Raw genomic sequence first — 21,910 nt, 5'->3', positions numbered from 1 at the left:
AAAGTGAAACAAGTAAGAAAAATAAAAATTTTAATAAAAAATCATACTTTATTCCCACAAATATATATGATCATGGACAATGACAAAATATTGATACAAAAATAAGAAATTTATTATTTTAAAATGGTCCAATTATATTATAAATTATGATATAAAATGCCACTTTTTATTTTTCACCTAAGGTCTCAAATTACATCAAGTTATCCCTACACAACTGTTGATTTTTAAATAGAGAGCAATATAATTAACGCACAAAAGTACCGAAGTACTTTTGAAAAATCATTTTCCCAAAGTAAAAGATTAAATAATGCATAATCAGTCTGTGAATTGCCAATTTTTTTTTTTTATTTTTTCATTCTCTTTTCATCTAATAATTTTTTAAATTTTTAACAAGATTTTGATAATCTACTTGATTTTGCCGATGGTCATTGGTGACCGTGCCGTAATGCCATTTGACACTTGTGCCCCATGACAGAGCTCCCATGTGGCTTTTGCTAATACTACTGTACTATTTATAGTAAAAATTATATAATATTATTCTTTACCTAATTCTCCAATTTAATAAGTGCAACTTGAAGGTGAGTGAAATCATCCACTTGTCACCCATAGTAAAATAATTATAAAAAAAATAGCCCAAAACATCCAAAATTCAATGCTACCGACGCCTCTTTTTAGCCCTTTGTGTAATATTTTTTAAAAAAATTCTATTTTCGAGGCCCACCACTTCATCGTGAATGGAAATATTCGACTCTCTGTTCGATTGGATTCTTTCATGTCTACGTGTACACGGTTTTTTATTTCATGTTATAAAGTATGAAATTCTTTATATATGAAATTTTTTTTATAAAAAATTCAAAGGAAATCATTAAATGTCTACAATATTTGCCTATATATATATTTTTTTTCCCTACAATATTTGACTTTAATAAGATAAAATTTGTGAAATTATTCAGGTATTCAGGTTCAGCCAATAGGTTCTAACTTCAAAAGTTTTGAGAAATTGAAGACATAGGCATCAAGCAACTAAATCTCAATTATTTGTTAAAATATTCTTTCAAATTATTTTTTTTTATAGCATCTCCAGCGATATGTTAAAATAATTTTTTGTGTAAAATATACACTGTCACCAATAATGTATAAATTTTTTTCATCTCTAGTAGTCTATTAACCTATATTTCCACATCGCCAATGTGTAGAAGGGTTATGTAAAATACACAACTTTTTTACGCGACCAAATCAATATATTTTCTTTTTTATCCCTCTTTCTCATTCCATTAAAGAATCAACTATTAAGTAAGTTTGTAAAAGTTATGTGGATCTTGGGCCTCCTTGCATGTGTATGTGTCCTAGCATGACAAATGGTTGATTGTTATTGGGAGATATATTTTTATACAAAAGAGATAAAACAACCGTTTGAGCTAAAATTAAATAATTCAAAATTTTTGTGTAAATCCATCATGACATATCAGATTTACACAAAAAAATATACATAATGGTTGGAGATGCTCTTGGGATGGAAAATTTTATTTCTTTTACCACTTTACTTTATTAGAACATCTCCAACTGTTGTGTATATATTTATTTTTTAGTAAATTTGATCTGTCATAATAATTTTATATAAAAATTTTAAATTATTTATTTTTAGTTCCAACCATTGTTTTATACATTTTGTGTAAAAATATATTTTCCCTAATAACAACCAATCAATATCATGGCTAGATTCCCACATAATTTTTACAAACCTACTTAATATAGAGTTGACTCGTTAATGGAATGAGAAAGAGGGAAGAAAAAAGAAATATGTTAATGTGGCCGTGTAAAAAAGTTTATGTGACATTGTATATTTTACACAAAAAAATTATTTTAATATACTGTTAAAGATACTCTTATATTCTTGAGAAAATTTTAAAATATTATTTAATAATTTTGGTTATTCTTAAAGTGTTAAATGAATGAACTTATTTGAAAGATCACATTAAAGCCAACTTGAATTTTCTTTTTTTGGTAATAAAACACTCTTTCATTTTGCTTTTATAAAAACTTAAAATATTTGACAACTCATTTTAAAAAGTCAAAAAAATAAAATAAAATATTAAAACTACCCAACTAAAACATTTAAAAAAAAAAAAAAAAAAAAAAAAAAAAAAAACAGCTTGATTTTGGGCCCTACAAACCAAGCAAAAGCCAAGCTAAATTTAGTGGTGATTTTCAAATGATGTCACCCAATTATAAGCAGGGCATAGGTGAACACCAATCAAAACATATTCCATAGGGACTATCTAAACCAAAACCACTCTTTATAAATATTTGTGGGCCCTACACCATACCTCCACCATATATCACTTCTGCACCCCCAGAAATTCCAGAACCTTCCGCCAAATGGAGAAGAAGAATAAGATATATCTCTCCCGGAAAGAAAAAAGAAAAATAAAAAATAAAAAATAAAAAAAATAAAATAAGCGCCAAAATGGAGAAATGCCCACGAAGTCTCTAGAACTTTCCATTACATAGATATTTTGCAATACAATCACACATAGGGTTTCACTTCCATTTATCGCCTTAGAACATTCATTTCGGAGGCTTCTTGTGACACAAAAACAAACCCAACTTCTTAACTGCATAAACCGCCTTCCCAAAGTAGAAAGAAGCTCCGTAAGCAAAAAGAAAAAGGAAAAAAAATCTAAAACGTCTCTGTGTGCTTCTGTTTATTCTATCAACTGTTCTTATAGTACTTCAGAACCATCTCTTCAATTTTCTTTCAAGTTTATGTGTAGCTTTGAATCAACTAACATCTATTTATCCTTTTCTTCCTCCTAAAACTTTACTCGTTGTGTTTTACTTTTGTTCTTCTGTATACCTATTTCTCTCTTGCTAGTATTCAAGTTTGCATTTTCAGCAGATCAAAATATTTCTGGTTTTTATTATTATTATTTTTTCCCTGTGAAATTGACTTTAATTTTCACAAAATCCTTGAATCTGAATTAAACCCATCAAGATTTGAGCAAGTTATTGGAAGATTAATCATGAATCGTTCATACCCAGTTAAGGATTACACGGGATCTAGTTCATCGAAGTCCGGTGGCCGGCCGATGATGCCGCCGGTACCACAGCCAATGGAGGGGCTCCATGACATGGGCCCTCCACCGTTTCTCACCAAAACCTTTGACATGGTGGACGACACGTCCATCGATCAAATTGTGTCTTGGAGCAGAGGTGGTAGTAGCTTTGTTGTGTGGGATCCTCATGCCTTCTCTACCAGTCTTCTCCCTAGATACTTCAAGCACAACAACTTCTCAAGTTTTGTAAGGCAGCTCAACACTTATGTAAGTACTCTCTTCAAACTCAACTCGAATGTAATCATGGATTTCTTCAAACATAAAATAAAAATAAATAAATAACTGCAGATGGGTAAACAAGGAAAAAGTTTAAGTTTTTGTAGTTACATAGATGCCTGGATTGTCATTTCTTGAAGTTTTTGATATGTCACTAAATTGTTTGATTAATGGCCTGTGAGATTGTCCTTTGAAAATTGTGTTTTTTTTTTTTTAGGCCTATTTAATTTTTAACTGATTTGATATTTCAAATGAGTTATTGAGTTTCAGTTCTCTGTTTTGTTAACAGCTTTTTGAGAATGGCTATTTTTCCCTTTTCTGGATTGAATGTTAGATGAATTTTGTTTCAATCTTCCAATCTTTCGCTCTTCTGAATTCTGCAGATGTTTCAATCCCCACCCCAAATTGATGTGCTTTTTCATTTTTTGCAAAGGTTCTTTGTAGATGTGGATCTTGATTTTTTCCAATTGTCCCAAAAAGTAATTTACTGGGAAAAAAATATAAAAAATTGTCCCAAAAAGCTAGGGCAGAAACATGAAACATGTGAGTCACTATATACAAGCTCTTATCTTTAACAGGGATGTTATGAATCCTATTGTTTAACAAGTGTGCTTCTTCTTTTGTGAAGCTTCATGAAGCCTTTGAATCTGCATATAGATTCAAGTTTAGAGAATTTCTTGGTTGTTGGATTTTGGACTCCAAATGTAGCATGTAGATTCAAGTTTAGAGAATTTCTTGGTTGTTGGATTTGTGGACTCCAAATGTAGCATGTAGATTCAAGTTTAGAGAATTTCTTGGTTGTTGGATTTTGGACTCGAAATGTGGAATTAATCTGCATATAAGTTCAAGTTCTTAGAAATTCTTGATTGTTGGACTGTGGACTCCAGGGCTTTAGAAAGATTGATCCAGATAGGTGGGAGTTTGCCAATGAAGGATTTCTGAGGGGTCAGAAGCATCTTCTGAGGAACATAAGAAGAAGAAAGGCACCTTCTCAGTCTCTCATTTCCCAACAAGCACTGGGTCCTTGTGTTGAAGTTGGACGGTTCGGATTAGATGGTGAAGTTGATCGTCTGAAGCGTGACAAGCAGGTCCTGATGGTGGAACTTGTGAAGCTTAGACAGCAACAACAGAATACCAGAGCCCACCTTCAAGCCATGGAACTTAAGCTACAAGGGACAGAGAAGAAGCAGCAACAAATGATGAGCTTTTTGGCAAGAGCTATGCAAAATCCAGCATTTATCCAGCAATTAGTCCAGCAGAAGGAGAAGAGGAAGGAACTTGAAGAGGCCATTACTAAAAAAAGGAGGCGGCCAATCGATCAAGTGTCTAGTAATTTTGGAGGTCAATCAAGTAGAAGCGGCGAGGGACTAAATTCCGTTAAAGTTGAGCCTTTGGAATTTGGTGATCCTTATGATTTTGAAGTCTCAGAGTTGGAGGCACTTGCATTGGAAATGCAGGGGTTTGGCAAAGCAAGAAATGAGCCGGAAGAAGAAAATGAAGGGCTTGACCAATTTAAAAGTGGGGTTAAAGACCTTGATGAGGGATTTTGGGAAGAATTGTTTAATGATAATCTCAATGAAGAATTTGATTTACCTGGGGATGAAGAAGGTGAAGAGGAAGATGTGAATGTCTTGGCCAATCAATTGGGTCACTTGGGTTCGAGCCCAAAGTAGGAAGCTAGTCTTGTTCTGCATAGCTAGTCGTCTACTTCTCTGTTGACTGCATCAGTAACCATTTTTTCTGCCTAAAAATTCCCTATTGTTTAACTAATTCTGTCTCACTTTATATAGTCTAGATCCTTTGGAGAAGAAGAAGACGTGAACGTCTTCGCCACCGTTGCAGTACCTCGTGTTGACTTCTTCTGCACAGCTAATTGTCTACTTCTCCGATCACTGCATCAATCTGTGAAGCTGGACTTGTCTGCATCACTGGTTGCCTCCTACCTTCTTTTGGACGTAGTTTTCCCATTGTTGTTTGATTAATCTCTCCTTTCTCTCCCTCTCCCTCTCTCCCTCTGTCTGTCTGTCTGTCTGTCTGTCTATCTATCTATCTATCTATCTATCTATCTCTTTCTCTCCCTCTCTCTCTCCCTGCCCCTCTCTCTCTCTCTCTCTCTCTCTCTCTCTCTCAATTACCATAACTTTCATCTGAGTTTCTTGTTATTGACAGGAGAAAAGAATGATCAAGCATTGCGCCCATGGATAATATCTTGTTTCTGTTGTTTCTAACTTCTGTGTTTCTTGTTTGTTTTGTCTCTCCTTGTTCCCCCCTCTTGTACATCTCTACCTCTCATTCATCTCTCTTGATCAGGTTGCAGAATTTCTTGGCCACTCTAACAAAGTCCTTATCATGATTTCAAGGTTTTTTTGTTTTTTTTTCTTTTCAAAAAAAAATTTCATTTCCTTCTGCAAATGGATTCAATCCATGCATTGATGTGACTGATTCATTTAATTGATGCCTCCTGTCATTTGCTTTTGCCCTACATTAATTTTAGATTGCTCTGGAGCTACTGGACTGGATATAATTTGGCTGCAAGTTGCAGAAAACTCAGTTAAGTGATGTTTTCAAATTCAAGTTGGTCGGTCAGATTTTTGTTTATAAATTGTCTTTTTTGGTTTTAGTGAGACGGAATGAGAGGTCGTTGGTGATGTAACATTTGTACAAATGTAAGATATTTTCTTGTCATTGTGATTTTAAGCTTTTAACTCATGAAAAATAATAACTCTAATGCTCTTCAGATAACAAATGAATATTCTTGTTTTGTTGGTATAGATGTGCTGAACATGCAATGAATGGATATTTGGATTGATCAAGGTGGAGATATGTTTCTCTTTGTTGCTCCAGCTACCTTTGTAATATTGAAAGCCCAATAAGTTCCAATTGTATGTGCAATATGATTCCTGTTCAAAATAGGAATTGTGTGTGAAAATATTGGACATGGTATTTTTATTTATTTATTTATTTTTTTTAGGGTACGTACATGGTACTATGTTTCATTATCTATTGGAGGGATTGTGGCGCATTCTGTAATAGCCGGACGGCCACGATCACTCACACGTGGCATGATCACACGTGTGAGTGATCGTGACTATTTGTTGCGCACGCATGCTATACTGTAGAGGATTTGAACAGCCATTATCACTCACACATGTAAGTGACTGTGGCTATCTGTTTTACACGCATGCTATGCTGTAGAGGATTCGAATTCATATTTGAGAACATCAAATAAAAAAAGGTGTCAGCAAGTAGGCTTAAAATTTTACATTTTCAGAAAATGGAAGCTTTTAACTGCATAGAGCCTGTGATATTGTGTTTGGTGATTGAATGAGTTAATATGTTGTGAAATTATTTGCTCTTTAGACAAAATACATATTGAACTCCTCTGTAGAATGGAAGCTCTGATCTGTGAAGAGCATGTGACAGGTTGGGGAAGAGAGACAAATGACGTGTGAAAGGTTGTGATGTTTTGTGGGTGGACAGTTTTTGAAATTCTGCAGTATTTTGCAGTGTGGTTGGTACTTTGGTAGGGGAAGGATGAACCGAACTTGGTTGTGATGACTTCCAATTATAATGGCTACATTATTTGTCTAGGCAACACTCGAGTTGATCTGTTTTCTGAGGCAAAGTTCAAGTCAGCCCTTGGACTTGAGAGAAGTGGATCCCCCCAATTTGTAGGGCACATATGCACCGTCTTGTGTACCAAACGACGTTGTTTTAGTGCACAGACAGGGAATCTAATGCGGACTCCATGTTAGGACTTTGAACTTGGAGCAGCCGTTTTGGGATCTGTGTTGTGCACCAAACGTTTTTTTTTTTTTGGTACACAATATAATGCACAAGACACCTCCAAACAGAAGGGGATCTTGGTTCGTGACCTGGGAGTGAACCTTCGTTAGCACATCAAAATGGATCAAGTTTGGCCTGAGATATAGACAGTCAAAATTTAATTTATTGAGTTTGGATTCTAATTTCGAATATGAAATTCAAAATATTGGAGATATATAAGGCTTGTTTGTATTATATATGAATGACATGTGTCACATATGTTTATTAAATCTGGCCTAAGGTCTGATTTTTAAGTCCGATTTATATGGATCTCCTTCAATTCATGCCCTAACTTCTTATCTCATCTTACATTTCTTGTGAAATTATGCGTCATGGGTGATAGGAGCTCAAAATTGTCCTTAGGGATTCACATGGCTTGAATTTGGGCCAGTCGGCTGGCTAAGATCAGCTGCGAACCCAGGCCCAACTGTTATTCAGGCCCAGTACTGACCCAGAAAAGGCAGTACAGTCTATACATGACAATAAGAAATGCCATTTAAAAAAAAAAAAAAAAAAAAAAAAAAATTTCTTTTCATAGCTTAAAAAGAAACTGGATTAAGAATCAAGAATCTCTCTGTTGCATTTTTGAATTTAATACCTTCTGGCATTTAGATAGATAATGCAACATTTAGGGGGGAAAGTCGATAATGCAACACTAACATAACAATATCAAATCGAGAATGTAAACACGTTGCATGGTTTCGTAGCATGGACGGATCCACATTGAAGGGTGTGGGGGCAATTTCCCCCACTGGATTTTTTTTTTTTAGTATTTATCCTTATAATTTGTTCATTTTCTGTAATATACCCATGAAATGTTACATTTGTCCCCACTAAAATTACTTAAAAAATGCACTATTGCCCTCCAAAATTTATTTTTGCCCCCACTTACCTTACATCCTGCTCCGGCCCTGTTTCGTAGTGTGGCAACTCGGTATAATATGTTGTATCTTTGATGTAAATGTATTGTGTGAGTATTACATTCTTGTTGTAAATATTTTGTATCTTTGACGTAAATGTGTTACAGTGTTTTATGAGTATTTCATTCTGAATATGGTGTGTTGCATTGTTGATGATACTGGACCTAAAATGTAAAGGAAAAGGTTTCTAAGTTGCTTAGAGCTCATTGGATTGGTCAATGCCACTTATATTGCTCTAGAGTGAAAGTAGGAGCCTTTCGAGGCCCAAAGTTTAAAGCCCAGTAATTTGTTTTTCGTTCCAACAATGCCCCTTTTTTTGCACTTTTACTAGGCAGTCTCTTTTTGAACGGCCAAAAAAAAATAAAATGTAATTTTTTTTTTCCATAGTTTTAACCGAGGCATGTAAATAAAAGATTAAGTTGTTAGAAAAATGTTTATATATATATATATATATATATATATATATATATATTATTTCAAGAAGGAGACAGATTACAAAAAAAAGTCATGGAAGTGTGTGGAAGAAAGGCAAAATTTTGAAAATATAGATGCTCCACTGCAATATTGCCTTTTTAATTGCCCTTGAAAGCAAAATATGCGGGATTGCATGAGAGAATCTGTTAATAGAAGAACCCGTGAATAAACTGTGGCCCGCACTGCCTATTCTTCCCTGCTCATCAATATGCCCCCCTGCACTCTTCATTACACAGTAGATACTTGCAAATATATGTGTATGTGTGTGTAAAGTTGCAAATAGATATGTGGCAATCATAAGTCACGAGGAGGACTTCTGTACATCAATATAGAAAGGACTTGAATGACCATCGAAATTTTAAAAGTTACATATTTGTGTGAGTGTGTATCGAATATTGAATCCAAATAATTTTATGCAGTATACAATTCAGTTGATGACAGACTCAAAAAAATTATATGAAAGGGGACAGACTTTTAACAATAAAAAGATAATATAAATCAAATCATGAAATGGGGGCAATAGTGAATTTTTTTTAATAATTTTATGGGGCAATTTAGAAATTTTATAGATATATAATTCAACAAAAGAAAATTAATAAGTATATAATACCAAAAAATATATATATATTCAGTGGAGCCTTCACTAGGTCCACTTTACCTGAAGTGGAGTAGACTCTATTTATAGAGAATTACAGACCACAAATACAATACATGTGAAGTGATCTTCATCTTCCCACATGTAGTGGATAGTCAGAAGAGATCCTAATTCAAATTAAATGGAGTAAAATAGCAGCCATTCTTCAAGCAAAAAAATTCCCCTACTTGCGCATTTCTCAAAACTTATATATTTCTAAGGCCAAAATCATAATCAATCAAAAAAATTCTTAACTTTCCATTAAATTTGTATTATATATACACAAATATACATGTATATATGTATACCAAATATTGGAAAGATTGCATGGTGGCTGATGTGGGAATGGTTATTATGTAATGTCGAGGGAAGAGGTGATGAATATGCAGAAAATAGGAAGGTATTATCAGTGAAACATTAGTCTCACTCTCACCTTATTCGATCCAAAGAAAAGGGACATGAAGCTAGCTCTCCACATTCAAAAGATAAATAAGATCATAAAAATTAAAAATAAAAACCTACATAGGATTCCAATTATTTACATGAACAATATTATATATATATATATATATCAAAGAGGTAAATGTAGATAGATGGGTCCTATTTCCTGCACGTTAAGGCTTATGGATTAGCTTTGCATGGTTGCTACCTTGTGCCTTACCTTTCGTGAGGTCACGCATGCCCTCTAAGGAAAGGGAATCCCTTGCAGATAATGACACTTTCAGCACTCAAAAAAAAATCTAGTAAATACATATATTTATTGATGAACTAATGTTTGAAGAATAAGAAAAAGTAAGAAGATAAAAGAATACCCCAAGCTTCTAAATTCTCCATTGTGGGGTACGTTTGGCTTGATAACTATCACTGTACACTAGGATGTGAGAATAATTACAGAAGAAAGATAGAAAGGGAAAAAATCCACTTGAAAATAATTGGAAGCTGAAAATTGAAGAAGATTCCGTGAACCCACGATGAAATATTTATTAATAATAGAAATTATCATTTTTTTTTTTTTTTTTTTTTGGTTGAGATAGAGGTTTTGGTATTGACAAATTTCGGTGTCAAAATTCTTCGATCAAATTATAATTTTTGTTTATCTTGTGTCTTGATCGTCGGAGCTGAATTTCAAATGCCTCATACAATATGATTGGATGAAACATTACTTAGAACGGGTATGTGAGTTCAACCAGTCCAGACCGGTCGCACTTGGCCTATAAATGAATATCATCTCCGAGTTGCAATCTGTAATATATAGTCTGATCGGTCACAGTTTCTTGGACCAGCCGCACTTCTCGAAATCTTCATTCTTTACAGACTGTCCAAGTCCGACCAGTCGCACATTCCTGATACGTTGCGGGATTTTAGATTTTGGAAACTTTTAAATTTCCTTTTTGATCCAAACTCCTTGAGATTCTACTAAGATTTTACAAGCTTTTTCTTAATATTTTGAGGACTCGGGAATAAATACCTCTAGCTCTAGCTAAACTCCATCCCTAATATGGCTTTTGAGAGAAAAACCTAAAATAATTTTTGACACCATTAAAAAGAGCGGTTTGGGAAAAATTATATTTTTATCTTTTTGAGAGCAAACACTTAAAAAGTGATTTAGGGTCATGTTTTTCGTCTGATTGAAAGGGCATTCAGAGTCTACATCGATTTACTCACTTTGTTGAGAGTACCAGAATTCCTTCTTAAGTCTTCGTATCATTGAAAGGAGAGAAAATCAATTATTATAAAGGGAACAGATCATTAGAGGAGTGTTGGTGTTCTACTAACAACCCGTCCACAAGGATTGAGGAACAAGCTTGAAGTCGAGAACATTTGGACTAAGAGTCGCAAAGTAAAAGACATTCAACAACTAGTTCTTGGTATGGTGGAGAGGGTGTGAAATTGAGTCGTACTTTGCTTTGAGATAGTGGATTGGTTTCACAAAAGACGGCAAGGTCTCTATGGTATTCTCTTGAGTTGGATGATATTCTCTAATAGGGTTTCTATGCTATAAATTTCAGTGTCATGTCAAACTCTACTTTACTTTATATTACTGTTCATATTTTGTGATTATGGATGTTTAATTGTTAATCTTTGTGGGCAATTTAATCAATTACAAAAATCAAGCAAATTAACTTATTCACCCCATTTAGGTCATTACAACATTATTTTCAACTTAATTAACAGAACTGCTTATGCACCACCCATAAGCCATTTCACCCCCAACTATGCTATATGAATCATACCAAGGTCACATTAGTCATTTCTAGCCATTATGGATCATGTGAGTAACTTATCTCGAAGCTCGGGTTAATTCGAATTACTTTTGGTTAATAAGGGTAAAATGGTTATTTCATGTCAAAATTATGGAACGAAATTCACACCATGGGAAAGAAGGTTTTAAATCATGCAACTACGACTCAAGAACGAATCAAATCGGGTTTGAAACGAGAATGATATGATACGTTGAAGTCTGGTTTTGAAAATGCAAGAAAAGAAAAATTTTGTCTAAGTATGTGTAATACCCTTAATTTCTGGATATTTATTTAATTATTTTAATTGCATTTTTATTTAATTCTGTGGCTATTCGTTTATTTACTTTTAGTGATTTTATGTTTGTTTAATTTAAATTTAATAATATGGCTAATTGTGTATATACATTCGTTTAATTGATTTCATGCATTTTAATTATGTGGCTTTGTGTGATGTGTTTATTTAATTAAATTGTTTTTAAATGTTTAATTGTGCATAGTTAAATATTTAGTTTATTTTATTTTAAGGAGATGGATTTGGACTTGTAGTATTTGGATCAATTAGATGGGTCTTGGACTATTTGGAAGGGATCCTAGATGGGTTTGGTTATTGGCCCGTGGGGATGATTTTATATATAACACATGTCTGACAAAAATATAAAATTAAAAATAATAATAAAATAAACATAATATATATATACACCACAATATATATAAATATATATATACATATATAATTGTTTGGGAAAAGAAAAGAAAAGAGGGAGACGCGAGAGAAAGAGAGATATGCGAGAGAGAGAGAAAGGGCTAGAGGAAGAAGAAGAAAAAAGAAGATCTGTTCGTGGGGTAAATTGGATCAGCGGAGTGAACGACGGCAACCCGAAGGCTGCCGGCGTTAGAGAAGAAGAACAAAGAAGAAGGAGTTTAGATTTTGATCCGAAAACTTAAAGCAAATTCTTTATTTTACACTTCTCCCTTAGATCTAATGTTCTATGCACTCTAGTATAACTTTAGGAAAATTAAGTGAAGATTAAAATCTTGTTTGCATGTGTTAAAAAGGAATGAAATAAAGGTTACATGGGTATGGATTTATATTTGTGCAATTATGTAATCTTGAATGTTTATGCATGAAACTTGAATTTTAAGTTGTTTGAATGGTAATTCTTGCTTAGTATTAATGTTAAACATTAATTTGGACATAGATGTATGCTTTAGAACCCTTAACAATGGAGAATTGGGCAAAAATACGGACTTCTCGAACTGTTTCCCTAAACAGCGCTCGAGCACCCTTTTTCTGAAAAATAGCGCTCGAGCGATGTTGGTTAGTGCTCGAGTACATTTTAACGCTCGAGCCCAGTGAGGGGGTGATCGAGTATTGATGCATGATTATGGCCCAAACACGTTCCGTTAAGTCCCAAATTGTTTTATTAAGGGCCCAAGCATATTATTAAAACTTGGGATCAGTAGTGTGTGGATTTAATTGCTGAAATTTGGAGTTTGCTTGTTAGTTTGGAAATTAATCATTTATTAACTTGTAAATTGATTAATTAATTAAACATTAGAATTTAAATGTTTGTGTATGGATATTATGATAGTCATTATAATTGCTGGATGTAAATAGATTTTTAGAATATATATGGCTGGAATTATTTTGTTAAAAATTGATGAGGAGGACTTTATTGATTTATAAGTGTAACTATAAATTAAATAAGGTTGAGTTCCTATGATAATTGCAATAATTATTTATTAATATGATTTTGATCATACCCATGGATGCTTTGTATGATCTAATAAATGATCTATTCCTGTCCTGTTATTTGTGAGACCATTGTCATGATATGGTTTTTAAGATTTTAATTTATGCAGTTGGATTAACTAATAAGTTAGATCAATCTATGTCATTGTCAAGATATGGATGTGTTGATTATTGTACCATTATCAGGATATGGTTATAATATTCTTACGTGGTCGTGCCATTGTCAGGATATGGTTGCGGTATTTCTATGTGTGGTTATGTCATGGTTTAGTATATGACTAGTTATTTATATTATTTTTATGTGCCATGATACGAGCTTGAGATCTCGTGATCAGTAATTAGGATGGAGGCGTATACTATCAGTTGAGATGGGTAGCTGAATATAGGGATATGTATGTGTAATACCCCTACTTTTCAAAAGGATAAAATGGGAATTTAATTTTGATTTTTTTTATTGCATTTGTATTTAACTAAGTGGCTTATGTGCTTATTTGAGTTATTTGACAAATTGTGTTTATTGAATTATTGTTTTTAAATTACTCTATAATTGAATTGTTGTTTATGGGCTGAATGATTGAATTGTTTGTATTATGTAAATTATATTATATTATTTATTTGTGTTTTTGAATTAATTAATCATATTATTTCTTTGTGTTATTTGAATTATTTAAATTTTATTTAAATTATTTAAATTAATTTAATAATAGGTAACTGTAGATTATTCTGTTAAGTGTTTAATTATTTAGGGTTTTAGGTTTCACGGATGGGCCGACTGGAATTATAGCTAGGTTTAATAGTTATACACGGATTAGGGTTACCGTGGTTTAGGGTTTGAAAACAGAAAAACAAAACGTAAACATATTCTGAAAAACAGAAAGTTACAGGGAAGAATACAGAGAGAGATACAGAGAGGAAGTCTAGGGTTTTACCTTAGGCTACGATTGAACCAAGGAAGGATTGAAGGGGTTGTACGTGTGTGGAACCAAGGAGAAACAGAGGGATTGATCGGTGAAGGATTTGCCTGAAAATCTAGAAACGACAGTTATAGATTTTAATCTAATGTCTCAAAGGCAAGTCTATGTTCTTTTCTTTCCCTTAAACTTGTGATTTGTGCATGCTTAGATGGACTCCAGGAGTTTAATAAATGTTTAAACAATCTTCTATGCATGTTTAAATTGATAATGAATCTCGTTGAATGAAACTGATATAAAATTCTTTAAGTTTCTGTTAGTTGGCTCCTTCTGTATACATGTTTAATTCTTGCTTATTTGAGATTAATGATGCATATAGTTGTCTTGTAATTGGTCTGGAATGTTAATCGAACACTGGAACAAGAATTGAAACACATTACAGAGGTTTGGAAATCACTGGAGTCGAAGGAGACAAGGTGAAAACAGGAAACGGCTGCCATGGGAGGGAGAGCAGGCTCCCAAAACCATTAGAGTCGGCTCCCATTGAGGTGGAGCCGGCTCTAGGTGTAATGGAGCCGGATCTCAAGGTCCTAGAGCCGGCTCTAGGTGAATTAGAGCAGGCTCCAAAATTTAAGAGAGCCTGCTCCACTTTAAATGGTCCAGTTTTGATGCTAAGGGACTGTTTGGACTGAATAGGTGTTTCTTGATTGGTTTAAACTGTTATAAATAGTGTATGGGACTGTATTAGACCTATAACAGTAGGGGAAAACATTAATTCATAATTAGATTAAGGGATGAAGCGAGAAGGATTTAGGGAAAAACCTATAAACGGCACACTGTTGTGGTTAATTAACCTACGTGCTAGGTTTTGAAGCTTCTGTTGTATATAAATTTTATATAGTTTAATTATGTTTAAACATAGTTATAAGCATAGCAATCCTCTTGAAATCATCTATGCTTAGTTTGGAATAAATTGATACATATATTCTGTTAATTGTGCCAATTACTGGGTTATGTGGAGGACTTAAATGCTACAACTCGTGTTAGCCATTTAAGTATTCGGAAGGTGATTTTTAGGTTCTGTAATGAATGCTTAATGCCGTGATATATGTATTGAACTGTACTTGGGTATATTCTGGCTAATGGTTGATAAACAACGATTATGTGTAATCTGCAATTAACTGGACTTCGGATTTGGACTCGATAATGGTTTTGGTATTTAATTATTGAAATATTAAATATTATTCTACAATTAATTGGAATATGTTTTTTAATTGAACTTGTCGAAATATTATAATATATTCTGCAATTACTTGTATTATGGTTGGTAACTGGAATATGGATTTGGATTTAAGTTGTTGAACTGTTATCTTGGTTCTGTAATTTATATGGTTGTGGAGGATTGTATGCACCGGTATGGGACGGTAGCATACTAGGGATAGAGTAGTAAAACATTAACTCCTACCTATTTTGGAATAAGTTGGATTAACTATAAACAGTTAGGTCTTATTTACGTGGATGTTTATGCACCGGTATGGGACGGTAGCATAATAGGAATGGCTTAGTTCAGAACACTGAGACCTACCTATGCTAGGGACGGATTAGTTCTAATACTAAGTCCTACCTATACAGGAATAAGATAGATTAACTACAAAAGTTAAGTCCTACTTATACTTAGGTGTCAGGTCAATAAAACTTTTGAATGACACACCTGGAACGGACTTTATATATCTATATTATGGTGCCATGGTATGAGTTTGAGTCTCGGGACCATGGTTAGGGTGCGTATATCACCTAGGATGGATAGCTGGACAGAGGTGTTGTTCCCTGGTAGGTTTAGGTACACATGACCACATTATGTGCGACTTGCATGGTATCTCTACTCAGGCTGAAACAAACCTATTGGACTAGTGAGCGTCCTATAGTGTGTACTTATACATATATGGACTACTCTAAATATTATTGAGTCTATCTAGGATGTATCTGCGTATCGGGTTTATGTATGGATCGTAGTAGAATAGGACTTGCATGTGGGCCTGATCCACTCTCTTATTTTTCAGGTATTCGTTGGTACCAGGCCTAGAGTTGATCGTGTTGATGCAAATACAGACACTCACACTCTCGACTACATAGGATTTTCTTTCCTTTTTTAGTTTTGGATTTAAATTCTGTATTTTAAATTATCGCTTGGGATTATTAGGGGTCCACTAGATGGATTCCCAAGTTGTACGGATTAGAAGGATTTAAATGATAATAATTCACTATTTAAAGTTTAAGGATTTTTATTTTAGTTTTCTTTCAGCGTATTATTATTTTATTCTTAATTCAGTTTTATTCCTACTTGTTTACATATTAATTGTTTGGTGTCACTCGGATCTGTGCTCAGACTTGATCACCCGTGGCTCTAGAATCGAGGGGTATCACAGTATGCCCTGGTAAAATGAGGACTCATGACCACCTCGTGTGCACTTTGCATGAGATACTCACTATCCGGTTGAGTCTGCCTTAGTCCAGTGGGAGTCTTCAGTATGTGTGTATGTGTGTGTGTGTATGTGTGTGTGTATCGACTATGTAAATATTGCATGAGTTAGATAGGGATGTATTGTTCATCAGGTCTCTATTTGGGTTGTTGTAGAAATGACTTGTTTATAAATTTTGACCCACCTTTGTTATATTTTTCAGTTCCTCGTTACTAGCAGGATTAGAGGTTACTTGTGTAGATCAAAGACTTTTCTTCATCACTCTTCCAGTGTTGTCGACGTAAGATTCTACTTCATATTTATTTATTCAGTTTTAAACATTTATTTTATTTCGGTTATGGGATTTATTAGGGATCCATATGAAGGATTCCCGTGTTGTATTTTGAAGGGTTATTTACATTTGGGAATTTATGAATTTTTAATTCAAATGATTATTTATTTATTAGTTTTTCTCTTCAGCGATATTATTTCTTTATTATTTATCCTTTTGTATTATGTGTTTGTTTTAAAATATTAATGGTTTTGATATCCCCTGGTTTCAGGCTTAGACTTGATCAACCCATGACGTTGAAATTAGGGGGTATCATAGTATGGGAGTGATTGGCTACCGGTCGTTAAACACCCTGGACAACCCCTGTGCGCACAAATGAGCACCCTGGCGTGCGGCATGACAAGCAACGACCAGTAGCCAGCTCAAAAACTTTTTGGTGAACAATGTTTTGGCCCAAAATTTGAAATTTTGAAAATTTTCATTCTTACTCCTATGGCTTGGTACTTAATCTCGGGCTATAATATAGTCAATTAGACCTTAGAATACCTGCCCCAACTTACCGATACGGATACAAAATAAATCAAAACGTCAAAAATTAATTCATTTCATAAAATTGCATAATCGATTTGGATATGAACATAATCACAAATATCATCATTTACATATCCAAAATACTCCAAAGGTTTCGAAATAGTCGAAAAGAATATAAATACATAGTTGAGGTCCTTAAGACCAAAATTACAATGTTTTTATAAGAATTTACATCAACTATGCTTTTATTACAAAAATATCAAAAGATGTTCATGTCAACCCTAACTATACTTGTGAGGATCCGTTGTCAATTTGGTCCTTGTAATAACCTGAAAAAAGTTAAAGGAAATGGTGAGCACGGAGGCTCAATAATAGAAGATGTCTAAGGCGCCAACTTTGAACTCACTTAAGTCACAGATCACACATTGCGGATAAAAGAAAACCGAGATCATACATCGGGGATTTTATGGAATTTAAACCACTTTTCAATCCAATCAATAGCATAGATACAACTTTACACACTATGAATGCAAATGCAATGCAATGCAATGCAATGCATACCCATTCCCAGACTTGGTCTCAAACCGACCCCGATTCCCACTTACGCTAACCGATTTTACCGAGATGAGATTGATACTATCCCTGGCCTCATTTTGATAACCATTCGGGGCTTAGTACCAACGTTACACGTCCTACACTGGACCGCGTTCCCTCTAGGTCAAGTTAGCACTGGGCTAGCGATACTTGGTCCATTTCTAAATTTCTCTTTCCCGCCCACTCTAATATGGCTTACTTGTCAATCTCATTCAACTTCCTCACCATTCTAAAATGGCTCATTGTCCTTCTCATTCAATTTACCCACCATGCCATGCATATAATTATTCTCATCAATTTTACTTGTGTAATAACAATAGCATAAGCATGGCAATTTCTACGAAATGAATACAAGTATAGCATTATCAATACATCAATTTCATGCATGCTCATCACAAATTTGACATCATCACAATCATGATATCTTCATACATTAATCACATATGCATGTAAGTAGCAACATAATTTCAATTAACATAAAATAACCACTATTTCATCATACATAGCATGCTTAGTACACATCATCACACAGCCATCAACTTATTCACTTAATTATCATTCAAGAATGAGATTTTTGAGAAATCATATAATAATACTCAAATAAAGGAAAAGTTTGAAGAATTAAACAACCCCTACCTCAATTATGTGCAACCAAACAAGCCCTTAGCTAGCCCCCATTTTTGAAATCCTCTAAACCCTATCATCAATAGTGTTAAATGGAAGCTCTTGCCAAGTAGAATAAAACTCTCTTCTTGCTCTTCATCAAAATCCTAGCCTAACGTTCTCAAATCTTGGCTTGAAACTTAAAAGACATGTGTATAGATATAGAGAGAGAAAAAGGAAATGATAGAGAAAGAGAAATAATGCTTGAAAAATGTAGAGGAAGCAAGGAGTTGGCCTTGTCTTCCAAACCCAAATGTGGTCATAGCCTTGCCACTTGTCAAACCACCAATGATTCTTACTTTAGGCTAAGTTACCATCTTGCCTTTACCCTTCCAATGGAATGTAATCCTTGTTCCCAAAATATCTACCTTAATGTATAGATATATGTATATGTGTATGAAATACCAATAACGCCCCATTTAAAATGAGAAAACCGGGAGAAGTTCCCGAGCCAGGAAGTCTTCCCGACTCTAAAAAATTCTGAAAATCATCCCGTCACTTCTAATTGGCTTAAAATAAATAAAAATGCACTTCTAAAACTCTCGGCTCGAGAAAAGGACTTAAACGGCCCTCACAAAAAAAAAAAGAAATAATATAAAAATTCAGAAAATTCCAGAACATTACATTTTTTACCTTCGATCTTTTCATCCTTTAGTAATATTTTTTTTTTTTTTCTTATCGTGTGAAAAGAGATAATTTATTCAACTAAGATAAAGTTTGGGATGTCCTTTCTTTATTGGATACCAATTTTTTTTAGATCTTGTCAAAAGAGATATAGTAATTTATTCAACAAAAATAACTTTTTTTTTTTAATTAGTTCATGTCAAAAAGATAATTTATTTAGCAAAAATAATATTTTTCATCAATTCTCTCTTCTTTCTTTCTTTTTTTTTTTTTGTACTATACCTTTTTTTTGGGGCTATGCTAAAAGCGATAATTTGTTCAATAGAGATGATTAATTGAATAGAGATAGCCCCATTTTTTTTGGAACCTTGTCAAAATAGATAAAATATTCAACATATATAACTTTCTTTTTGGGTATTTTTTTTTTGTTTTTTAGTCATGTCAAAAGAGATAAATAATTCAATAGAGATCGAGATAACTTCTTCTTCTTCTTTTTTTTGGGTCCTGTCAAAAGAAAGAATTTATTCAACTGATATAACTGTGTTTTGTTTTTTGTGTTCTTTTTTTTATGGCTACTTTTAAATAAAAAAAATTTGTCCCTTTTTGGTTTCTTTTTTTTTTTTTCTTTTTTTTATTGGGTCATTTCAAAAGAGATAGTTTATTTATAACTTTTTTTTTTTTGGGAAAGGGGGGTATTTTATTTTTTGGGCCCTGTCAAAAGAAACCAAAAATATTAAATACTGGAGCTAGGGGGGAGACCAACCATATCCGGAAGGGTAGTTTTGTAATTTAAAAAATAATAATTTACTTTTGAAGTTAGGGTTAGAAGTGTCATTTCTTTTTAGATGGGAGTGCAAACGAAGAAAAGGTGTAATACCCCCTAATTTTGGAACACGGATTGATCAAATCCGCGCACAAAATCAAGGGATATCAAAACAATTTAAGTATTTAACAAGCACAGAATACAAAGATGAATAATAAAGAATAAATAAACCGCTGAAGAAAACTAATAAATCAATATTACTTAATGATTCTCGAACAATTACAATTCGGAAATCCCATAACTCAAGGACCCCTTAAAACATTATCCAATAATCCAATACTATTTAAAAATATATAATAATTCATACTTTTAAATAATCATATCTAAACACAATTTAATAAAATAAATTAACTTGATGCTTTTAATTAATCCAAATTAATAATTTAATTAGAGCCTTAATACTTAAAATGAAATCCTTATAGGTTTTAAGAGGAAAAATAGAGAAAACTCGCCTGAAGGTTTCGAAACGAAACCGACGCTTCAAGCTTTAATTATCTCTTCCAATTCCGACGTCCTCCTTTTCAGATCCGACGTCCTCCTTGTCAGCAGCCCTTCTTCTTCCTCTCTCTCTGTCTATTTTATTTTTCTAACGTGTAAAACCTTTAACCCTAAAGCCTTATGTGTATTTTTATACACCTTAAATTCCAAATCCTATTCCAACTAGTATTATGAATTAAAATAATAATCTTTAAATAATTTATATCTATAAAAATATATATATATAAATATATATTCCTTCCATAATTAACTCATTAGTTAATTAAATCATATATACTTATAAATATCAATAAATATATATCTATATATATATCTTTCCATAACAATTATTAATTAATTATATTTATATATAATTATATATATATATATAAATATAATTGATACAAAAATGATCATTTAAATAATTAAATAACCACGGACCTTCATTAATTAACCCAATAAGGTTTCATACAAGCCCAAGACCACATCTTTTGGTCCAACTTTCCTTAAGCCCAATCCAATTAATTTAAATAAATAAGATAATTAATTAAATACAGAAATTAAAATAACTAATTACATGAAACACATAAACAAACAAGAATTTACAACTAAGTCATATAATACCAATAAAATCAACACACCAATATTTCCATCAATAATCAACCACACAAACAATCAATCATCATACATAATCACGAAATATAACTTAATTAAAATAAGATAATTAATCTAGCACTCAATAAAATAAAATAAATCATTGAAAAATAAAATAAAATAATTAATCCTAATTAATAAATCTTTTAAAATTATCGGGGTATTACAAAAGGAGAGTGTAATTTAGAAATATAACTAAATATCAATTATTATACTTTTATTTTCACTTTTGAAGTAGCTTTGGCATAAGTTGGATTGATGGCTACCATCCAATTACTCTTACAAATATAAAAATTATATTCTCTTATATTATGAATTCCTCATGTAAAATTTTAGCCAAATTACAATCTCATGATCTAAAATGGCTTGATCAAACTTGTTAAATTTTCAGGCTATATTTGGGGTGCTCGGGTTAGGCCCACCCAAGAACCACCCCTAGTTTTAATTAGTTCATTAGCTGTTTCAATGAGAGACCAAAACATGAAACTATAATTCAGTGGTTTCAAAGGATATTAAGAAAGTGAGTATATTGTAAAATGGCTTGCTAACACTTTTAAAATTTTCAAGCAGGACTTTGTGTGCTCGACTTAGGTCCATTGTAATACCCCTAATTTTAAAAGGATAGTCTCAACATTTATTTATTATTTTTATTGTATTTTTCGTGATTATTTGGTTTAAGTATTTTTATTTATTGATTTAAT

At 32.9% G+C, this 21,910-nt stretch overlaps 1 protein-coding gene across 2 annotated transcripts; it reads left to right on the top strand.

Annotated features, from left to right (window-relative positions):
• The first annotated feature begins 2,371 nt into the window (after positions 1-2,371).
• On the top strand, positions 2,372-6,380 carry LOC132306882 (heat stress transcription factor A-6b-like). 2 transcript variants are annotated; one of them, XR_009482130.1, is made up of 4 exons: positions 2,372-3,323; positions 4,220-5,692; positions 5,827-5,998; positions 6,105-6,380. XR_009482130.1 is itself a non-coding variant. In XM_059804463.1 (2 exons), the coding sequence occupies exons 1-2, from the start codon at positions 3,024-3,026 to the stop codon at positions 5,003-5,005; spliced, it is 1,086 nt and encodes a 361-aa protein (XP_059660446.1). In that variant the 5' UTR covers positions 2,372-3,023; the 3' UTR covers positions 5,006-5,707. The 2 variants fall into 2 exon arrangements, 1 of the variants encoding a protein (XP_059660446.1); XM_059804463.1 differs by lacking the exons at positions 5,827-5,998; positions 6,105-6,380 and having other exon boundaries at positions 4,220-5,707.
• The last annotated feature ends 15,530 nt before the right edge of the window (positions 6,381-21,910 follow it).

The sequence above is a fragment of the Cornus florida genome, unplaced genomic scaffold (genome assembly GCF_030987335.1).
Source record: "Cornus florida cultivar Cherokee Brave unplaced genomic scaffold, ASM3098733v1 CherokeeBrave_3.0.0_Hap2_Chr05, whole genome shotgun sequence".
In the NCBI taxonomy this organism is placed as follows: Eukaryota; Viridiplantae; Streptophyta; class Magnoliopsida; order Cornales; family Cornaceae; genus Cornus; species Cornus florida.
The sequence above is the reverse complement of the archived record's forward strand: the minus strand, read 5'-3'. Positions and strand labels throughout refer to the sequence as shown.

What these genes read in the sequence shown, in the direction of transcription:
- LOC132306882 (XM_059804463.1), top strand. Translation starts at nt 3,024, where the DNA reads ATGAATCGTTCATACCCAGTTAAGGATTACACGGGATCTAGTTCATCG. An exon ending in TAAGGCAGCTCAACACTTAT is followed by an intron (nt 3,324 to 4,219) that starts GTAAGTACTCTC and finishes TGTGGACTCCAG; the next exon opens with GGCTTTAGAAAGATTGATCC.